Raw genomic sequence first — 9,441 nt, forward strand, 5'->3', positions numbered from 1 at the left:
CATAATGCCATCAGGTCCAGCCGCTTTCCTCGGATTCACAGACCTCAGCGTACGCCTCACCTCATGCTCTTCTACCCTGAGGGAGGGGCCGCCATGGACAGATGGCTGTAGTATGGCTGTCCCCTTCGGCTCCACATCAAAACGGGCAAAGAAGAGATTAAGCTCCTCCGCCAATGAAGGGTCTCCATCCACGGCAGCAACGGTTGGTTTATAATTGGTAATATTCTGAATCCCCTGCCACACCTGCTGCATGTCATTCGTATTGAATTTATCCTCAATCCTCTGCCTATAGCCCAGCTTAGCCTGTCGGATACCTCTTTTCAGGTTGGCTCTGGCAGAGCTATAAAGGTTCATGTCTCCAGACCTAAAGGCCATATTCCTCTCCCTCAAAAGTCACTGTACCTCTCTCGTCATCCAGGGTTTTTGATTAGGATAGACCCATCTTGACCTGTAAAGCCCTTTATGGTCTGGGACCTACCTACATGGGGGACCGCCTTTCCCCACATGTTCCCCAGAGAGCACTACGGTCAGGGTTGCATCCCCCCCCCCCCCCTCTGTCCCACGGTCGACCGGCTGTTTAACTAGGACCAGGGCACTTTCTGTGGCAGCTCCAACTTACGGTAATGAGCTTCTGGACGAGATTAGGGCCCTGTGGGACCTTTCACGGTTTCACAGGGCCGCAAAAACAGATGATAAAGTGCAGCTCCTTACCCAAAAGCCACCAGGCTTTTGGGTAAGGAGCTGCACTTTATCATCGATGCCCTGTGCCAGTTTTAGTGCCAGCCTGAGCCCGCCAAGGGTGGATGTACCGCTGAACGTATGTTTCTATATGCCCTTTACCACAGCTGTATCGCCATCATGACGTTAATGGTTTTAACACTCTATTATGTGTTTTATATGGATATTTATATTGCTGTTTTGTCCATTGTTCTCTCATGTCAGCCGCCCTGAGCCTGCCTCGGCGGGGAGGGCGGGGTAAAAATCAAATTAATAAATAAAATAAATTTATTTTTTATTTGTTTTTTGTGGCGAGTAGTGTGTGTGTGTGCGCGCGCATGCTTCTGTGCGCTTGTGTGCCTTTTGGTGACTTCTGGTGACCCCTAATGGGGCTAGGCCGAGGCCTTCATAAGAACTTCAGAAGAGCCCTGCTGGATCAGACCAGTGAAAGTCCCTCTAGTCCAGCATCCTGTCTCACACAGGAGCCAACCAGTTCCTCTGGAGGGCCAACAACAGGGCAGAGAGGCCGAGGCCTTCATAAGAACCTCAGAAGAGCCCTGCTGGATCAGACCAGTGAGGGTCCACCTAGTCCAGCATCCTGTCTCCCACAGTGGCCAGCCAGTTCCTCTAGAGGGCCAACAACAGGGCAGAGAGGCCGAGGCCTTCCCCTGATAAGAACCTCAGAAGAGCCCTGCTGGATCAGACCAGTGAGGGTCCCTCTAGTCCAGCATCCTGCCTCACTCAGTGGCCAGCCAGCTCCTCTGGAGGGCCAACAACAGGGCAGGGAGGCCGAGGCCTTCATAAGAACCTCAGAAGAGCCCTGCTGGATCAGACCAGTGAGGGTCCATCCAGTCCAGCATCCTGTCTCACACAGGGGTCAACCAGTTCCTCTGGAGGGCCAACAACAGGGCAGAGAGGCCGAGGCCTTCATAAGGACATCAGAAGAGCCCTGCTGGATCAGACCAGTGAGGGTCCCTCTAGTCCAGCATCCTGCCTCACTCAGTGGCCAGCCAGCTCCTCTGGAGGGCCAACAACAGGGTAGGGAGGCCGAGGCCTTCATAAGGACCTCAGAAGAGCCCTGCTGGATCAGACCAGTGAGGGTCCATCCAGTCCAGCATCCTGTCTCACACAGTGGCCAACCAGTTCCTCTGGAGGGCCAACAACAGGGCACAGAGGCTGAGGCCTTCATAAGGACAGCAGAAGAGCCCTGCTGGATCAGACTGGTGAGGGTCCATCCAGTCCAGCATCCTGCCTCACACAGTGGCCAGCCAGTTCCTCTGGAGGGCCAGCAACAGGGCAGAGAGGCTGAGGCCTCCATAAGAACCGAAGAAAAGCCCTGCTGGATCAGACCAGTGATCCATCTAGCCCAGCATCCCGTCTCACACAGTGGCTGACCAGTTCCTCTGGAGGGCCAACAAAACGGGGAAGAGAGGCCTTGTCTGGGAAGGGCCACTTGGCTCACATTGCCCCTGGCCGCCCATCGCCCTCCAGACCAGACACCCACCAGAAAACATGCCCCATGAAAAAAACGGTCACTGTGCCCCATGGCTGACCTGATTCGCTGTCCAGAGGGCCGTGGCTTGGGTGACCCATTCTCGAGCGTGAATCCCGGCGTCAATCCAGATCGCCGGGCGATTGGTTCCCCCGGTGCTGAACTAGCAAACGAGAGCAGAAAGATTTGTGAAACCTCTTGGTGTTTCCCATTGCAGGATCGTACCTCAACCTCGAGTTCCACAGACAAAACTGGCCTTTGGAGAAAACCGTCTATTTCTGCAAGTGTCCGACCTGCTCTTGCCCTCATAAAAAGGTAAAGGTTCCCTTGCTCGAAAGCCAGTCGAGTCCGACTCTAGGGTTGCGGTGCTCATCTCCGTTTCAAAGCCGAAGAGCCAGCGTTGTCCAAAGACGTTTCCGTGGTCATGTGGCCGGCATGACTAAACACCAAGGTGCACGGAACGCTGTTACCTTCCCACCGAAGTGGTCCCTATTTATCGACTTGCAATTTCTTGCTTTCGAACTGCTAGGTTGGCAGGAGCTGGAACTAGAGACGGGAGCTCACTCTGTCATGCGGCACACTCGGGTCTCGAACTGCTGAACTACCGACCTTCTACAGCCTGCAGCTCAGCGTCTTAACCAGTTGAGTCACCGCAGCTCCATACCGCCCCACTTAACATGAAACAAACGTGGTTATCGCTCAGTCACAGGATTTTAATTCAAAGGGAGGGAAGGGGAAAAGACAATACCTTGAGAACATTGAGGGGCCTTTTTTCATAGGACTCCCCGATCTGGACTTTGCTCACAAGCTGGGGATATTGGGCCACAATGTCGTCCATCGCTTTATATATCTAAAATCCAAAATACAGATTTCATATTATTGGCAGAGGGACACATCTTTATGGACAGAGGTGGTGATGGGGACTAGAACCTTGAGAGCCAGTTTGGTGTAACTGTTAAGAGTGAGGAACTGTAATCTGTGAGAACCGGGTTTGATTCCCCCACTTCTCCACATGCAGCTGCTGGCGTGACATTGGGCCAGTCACAAGTTCACTCAGAGCTGTTCTCTCAGGAGCAGTCCTTGAAAGAGCTCTTTCGGCCCCACCGACCTCACAGGGTGTCTGTTGTGGGGAGGGAAAGGGAAAGAACTCGCAGTGCCGGATTTACGCATAAGCTAAATAAGCTACAGCTTAGGGCCTCGCAATCTCCTGGAGCCTTATTTGTCATTTTAAAACCCTTTAATTATGTAATTATTTATGTGATTTTGTAAACACATCCTTTATTATTTTTTAAAATAAAAATTAAAAGACAATATATTTTCAAATATTAAAAAGGCGTATATATTTTAAATTTTTCTGAGACCAGCTGATGTAATTTAAAACAGTAGGGGGCCTCTGGGTTTTGTATAGCTTAGGGCCTCAGCAAGTCTAAATCCGGCCCTGGTCAAAGGAGATGGTAAGCCGCTCTGAGACTCCGAGTGGAAGGGCAGGGTATAAATCCAGTCTGACCAGAAACTCTGGTGGTTCAGGGGGCAGGGAATCAGTCTTTAACTTACAGGGATCTGGGTTTGAACCAGACAATGTGTCCATTTGGTCCGACCCCACCACGGAGGCTCATGACTCCTACTGGATTCTCGAACACTCTGGGGGATTTTAGGATTCCAAACAGGTGCTCTGTTAAGACCACAATGGAAGTGTGGGATATGAAGCTCCTAGAAGCTATCAACACGGTTGCCCCTCACCAACCTTTCCCACCCTTGGGTCGAAACCCAGTCCCCGGTTTATCACAGAGCTGGGTGATCTGCAAACACTCCAGAGATTTTTAGAACAGCGCTGGTGGAGAACTCGTAGTGAGTCTGACAGATCACACTATTCGAGCTCACTGTAAGACCTATGAAGTGGTGGTGACGGCGGTAATCCGCCTTGATTCCCTGCGAGAAAGGCAGAGTAGAAATCATAAAAAAGGTAAAGGTTCCCTTGCTCGAAAGCCAGTCGAATCCGACTCTAGGGTTGCGGTGCTCATCTCCGTTTCAAAGCCGAAGAGCCAGCGCTGTCCGAAGACGTTTCCATGGTCATGTGGCCGGCATGACTAAACACCAAGGCGCACGGAACGCTGTGACCTTCCCACCGAAGTGGTACCTATTTATCTGTTTGCAATTTCTTGCTTTTGAACTGCTAGGTTGGCAGGAGCTGGAACTAGAGACAGGAGCTCACTCCGTCATGCGGCACACTCGGGTCTCGAACTGCTGAACTACTGACCTTCCATAGTCTGCAGTTCGACCTTCCATAGTCTGCAGTTCCATAGTCTGCAGCTCCGAGTATAAATCAAGTAACTGATAAATTATAAAGAAGATTTGGAATTCAATCTAAAGGTGACACCAGGAGAGGACAAAGCAATTTCCTGTGGGATTTGCCCTTGTGCAACATCTTGGGGATACCCACCCGTACAAGAAAGCTACGGAACCACTTTGCTCAGACTAGCTTCCTTGAGATGGCGTGTGCGAGTGCAAAGTCTGATGGGAAAGAAAGTGTATTCGCCTCCCCTGGCATTTCCTTTATATCAGGCCGCAGATGACGTGGGAGAGGAGAAGGGGTGGATGAGAGGAAAGGTCGCCACACTTACGGATTCTAAGGGGTGATAAGCGGCAAAGTTGAAACTGCTCCGGCTACGTTCGCTCCGCTGATTGCGTTCCATCTCTCGGGTTTCTTCAACCACCTTTGCCTACGACAAAATTATCCATCAGAATGAAAAACACGATCATTCTTCCCGGCCCCGGGCTTTCACCAGGGGTTTGAGCAAAGGATTCAAAGTCCACCCACACGGGGCAATTCTGCATGTAGCATTCGCTCCACATTTTCTCAACACTGAGGAAAAGGTGCAGTTCAAAACCACATTCAAATACCTCGGGGAAATGCCGTACTGACTGCAAGGTAAAGGTTCCCTTGCTCAAAAGCCAGTCAAGTCCGACTCTAGGGTTGCGGTGCTCATTTCCGTTTCAAAGCCGAAGAGCCAGCGCTGTCCGAAGACATTTCCGTGGTCATGTGGCCGGCATGACTAAACACCAAGGTGCACGGAACGCTGTTCCCTTTCCACCGAAGCGGTACCTATTTATCTACTTGCAATTTCTTGCTTTCGAACTGCCAGGTTGGCAGGAGCTGGAACTAGAGACGGGAGCTCGCTCCGTCATGCGGCACACTCGGGTCTCAAACTGCTGAACTATCGACCTTCCACAGCCTGCAGTTCAGCGTCTTAACCACTTGAGCCACCGCAGCTCCACACTCACTGCAAAGTCGCCCCTAAATGTCCATAAATCGATGCAGAAGGTACCATAAAACCTGATGATCAAAGAAAGCGAAAGTGGCATGCAAATTAGAGGGTGCCATAAAATCCAATGATCAAAGGAAGTGAAAGCAGCATGCAATGCAGAGGGGAATTTCTGTTCCAATGTGGGTTTCATAAAACAACAGAGGGAAAAGCCAATGCAGAGTCGCCCAAGGTCTGTCTACCCTCATTGCAGGAAAGAGACATTGTTTTTCTTTGGAGTGATAGGCCTTTTATCCCATGAGCATCTACATGGAATTCTGGAGGAAGGAGATTCAGATGTATCGACTGGATCCCCGCTATTCACAAGTGTCCTGAGTACAGCCCTATGACAGACCATGGCAGAGATGCTAACTAGAAAGTCCAAAAGTTATGGTGTTAATGTGTACGGGCAGTAGTTGGTTTTGCCCATTTGCAGGTTGGAACTTGAGGAAGGCCCAGATCATTAGAGGATGAGGAATACTGTTCAACCTGCTTTGCCAGCATTTGGGAGTGGGTGATGCTCGCTCAGCTGGATTGTTTACTCTTCTGAATGAATCACCTTCTCCTACATAGTAGAAAAAAGCAAGAGTTCAGTAGCAACTTAAAGACTAAATCAGCATGGGTAATGAGACAGGAAACTTAGGTCTCGATTCAGTCCAGGAGGATACACTTTCTTGAGCTTCATGATCAGTTGCAGTTCTGAGACTGCTGAATTGCAACTGATAATGAATCAGCAGGCATGATTGGATTAGGTGTGATAGGGAGAGGGGTAGGAGGCGTGGAGAAATCAGCATTGGTAATAAGACAGGAAACGTAGGTCGTTTTTCAGTCCAGGAGGATACATCATCTTGAGCATCATTATCAGTTGCAATTCAGCAGTCTGAGACTGCTGAATTGCAACTGGTAATGAATTAGAGGCGCAACTGGATGCGGTGTGATATGCCGAGGGCTAGTAGGTGTGGAGAAATCAGCATCTGTGACTGCTGAATCGAGACCTAGGTTTTCTGTCTCATTAGCAAGGCTGATTTCTCCACGCCTACTAGCCTGGCTGCAAGAGTTGGACTATAGGAAGGCCGAGCGCCGAAGAATAGATTCTTTTGAACTGTGGTGCTGGAGAAGACTCTTGAGAGTCCCTTGGACTGCAAGGAGATCAAATCAGTCAATCCTACAAGAAATCAACCCTGACTGTTCCCTGGAAGGCCAGATAATGAAACTGAAGCTCAAATACTTTGGCCACCCAATGAGAAGGGAGCACTCCCTGGAGAAGAAGACCCTGATGCTGGGAAAGATTGAAGTTCAAAGAAGACGGGACGGCAAAGGGTGAGATGGTTAGACAGTGTCATAGATGCAACGAACATGAGGTTGAGCCAACTTCAGAGGACGGCGGAAGACTGGAAGGCCTGGCATGATCTGGTCCATGGGGTCGCGGAGAGTCGGACTCGACTGTGCGACTGAACAACAACAACAACTAGCCCTTGGCATATCACACCTAATCCAATGAGGCCTGCGATTGTTATTCACCTGCTATTGTCATTTGCCATCTGAAATCACTGCAGATATAAGGACAGATGGACTCTCGTTCTAGCTGTTATCTGAAGAAGTGAGACATGACTCATGAGAGCTCACCCCCTGCCACAAATTTTGTTAGTCTTGAAAGTGCTCCTGGATGCTTGCTCTTTTCTACTGCTCCAGAGATACTAACTTAATTTTTACTGCAGTTTTTCAGGGTTATAAGCATGTATATAGAACGGTTACAATCCCATAGAAGAACAAGTTAAATAGAAAACTGGGGGGGGGGGGGGGGGGGGGGATTCGTGCATTGTGCAGGGGATTAGACTAGATGACCCTGAAGGTCCCTTCCAACCCTATGATTCTACGAAAACAAGAACCCAACAAAAGGAAAGCCCAGTGGACGCCTCCTAAGGGAAACAGATCTACTTCTAGATACCAAACCAGCAGATTTGCTAACTATGGATTTGCTATAGCCAGGGGTCATTTCCTGCAGAAGCGCACGGGAGTGGAACTCCGGCAGTAAAGAGCCCAGGGGGCGGGCACATGCAACAAGCCCCACCCCCTGCTCCCAGCAGCCCTCAGTCAGAGCAAGAAGCAGCCAGGTAAATTGCAGAGCCACCTCAGTCCAAAACAGTCCAGTGGCACCTTTAAGACCAAGTTTTATTCAGGTACAAGCTCTCCCTCCTCTGCGAGGACAGATCTGCACGTTCCCCCCCGACCCCAAATAGCTAGCAATCCAAAACAGTCCAGTGGAGCCTGAGCGGTGAGTGTTGCCTTCTGACACTTCCGGCGATGTCAGGGGGTGTGGCATATGCAAATAAGTTATGCTAATGAGTTATGCTAATGAGCTCCTGCACCTCTTTTTCTACGAAATGACCCCCGGCTATAGCAAATCTGCAACCATTGACGGATCCCCTATCAGGCTAGACCGAGATATTCTTTTCCGCCTACCTGGACATCTTCAATGAGGACGGAGTACTTGACATGGTGGGACTCCAGGAAAACCTTGACAGTTTGGAGACAAGCGAAGGGGACTTGGACATCCACCGGGCGATCGGGGTAGGAAGGGAAGTGCCAGAAATCGAGCTGAAAAATAGAAAAGGGAAATAAGTTAACCGGATCATTGGAAGAAGAAAAAAGGACTTTGGGGAGCGATTCACAAGACGCCCAAACTCAACTCTAGACACGACAAAGAGATGATCATCCAATTGCAAATGGAGGCATAGCTGGCAGTGTTCACTCTAAGCTGAGTGAGCTAGCTGACAGTTTTTTTAGCCTCCGGCTCACACATCTTTTGTCTTCGCTCAGGCAGGGATGGCTCCAGAGCAAACTAATTCGTGCAGCAGCCAAATCGCTGGCTCACAACTTCAATGCCAGTAGCTCACAAAGTAGAATTTCTGCTCACAAGACTCCACGGCTTAGAGGGAGCATTGAGAGCTAGGTCTTCCACCGCAGCATGGAAGTTAGGATGCCAGCCTCCAGAGGGGGGTAAGCCCAAACGAGAGATCACGGGAAGAGGCGGAACTCCAAAAACAACATCCGTGATAAAAAATAACGAAGAGTCGATAGAGATCAGTTGCAAAAACATTTACTGAAGTATTTCTGTAGCTCTGTAAGGAATATCCTTCTGTCCTCGCTCACATGCTAGTGAATACTGCGCAGTGTGAACATTCGTTCCGCAATATGTAATTTATCCGAGCGTGTAGCAATCCCAGTTCTTATCAAATACTACTGATCGACTCTTGTTGGAAACATTCCATGTTGACTAATAACAGGACCCAAGTTAGGATGCCAGCCTCCAGATGGGACCTGGAGACAGGGCCGGCTCGCGAACTAGGCGAACTAGGCGTTTGCCTAGAGCACACCAGCCCTTAGGGACACCAGACTGCACCCGCCTTCCCACCAAAAGCCCCCCCCACCTAAAGCCCTGCATTTCCATGGCTGGGTGACCCCCACCACTGCCCGCCGCCTCTTTGGCCGGCTAACTTCTCCCTGCCTGCCCCCTTGGCATCCCAGTGGAGCGCTCCTCCTCCTCTTCTTCCTCGCGGCCGGGGACTGGAAGCTGCAGCAGGAGGAGCAGGGCTGGGGGAGCGGCGACTTGTGAGCGCCCCACCGGTCAGCCTCTTCTCCGGGTGCCATGACGAGGGGTGCCAAACTGCACCCCCCCTGCCAAAAGCCACCCCCCCGCTGGCTCTGACCAGGTGGGTACACAGGGGGGCACGGGGGGGGGGGGCGCCAGAAGGGATCTTCGCCTAGGGTGCACAATAAGCTGGGAGATCCCCTGGAGTGACAGCTCATCTTCCGGGCACAGAGATCAGTTCCCCTGGAGAAAAGGGATGCTTTGGAGGGTGGACTCTAGGGCACTGTACCCCACTGAGGAGGAGGAGGAGGAGGAGGAGGAGAAGGAGAAGGAGGAGG

General features: G+C 50.9%; 1 protein-coding gene across 1 annotated transcript in view; it reads right to left on the reverse strand.

The window, feature by feature from the left end:
- LOC107126156 (carboxypeptidase A2-like) overlaps nt 1–9,441 on the reverse strand; it is a 25,151-nt gene that overhangs the window by 8,224 nt on the left and 7,486 nt on the right. Inside the window, exons 3-6 of the mRNA XM_015429677.1 lie at nt 7,975–8,109; nt 4,831–4,929; nt 2,958–3,059; nt 2,271–2,372 (exon numbers count right to left, since the gene is read on the reverse strand). Of these exons, the coding sequence (XP_015285163.1) occupies nt 2,271–2,372; nt 2,958–3,059; nt 4,831–4,929; nt 7,975–8,109 (438 nt within the window). The remainder of the gene's footprint in view (nt 1–2,270; nt 2,373–2,957; nt 3,060–4,830; nt 4,930–7,974; nt 8,110–9,441) is intronic.

Source organism: Gekko japonicus, unplaced genomic scaffold, assembly GCF_001447785.1.
Source record: "Gekko japonicus isolate JY-2015 unplaced genomic scaffold, Gekko_japonicus_V1.1 scaffold696, whole genome shotgun sequence".
NCBI lineage: Eukaryota > Metazoa > Chordata > Lepidosauria > Squamata > Gekkonidae > Gekko > Gekko japonicus.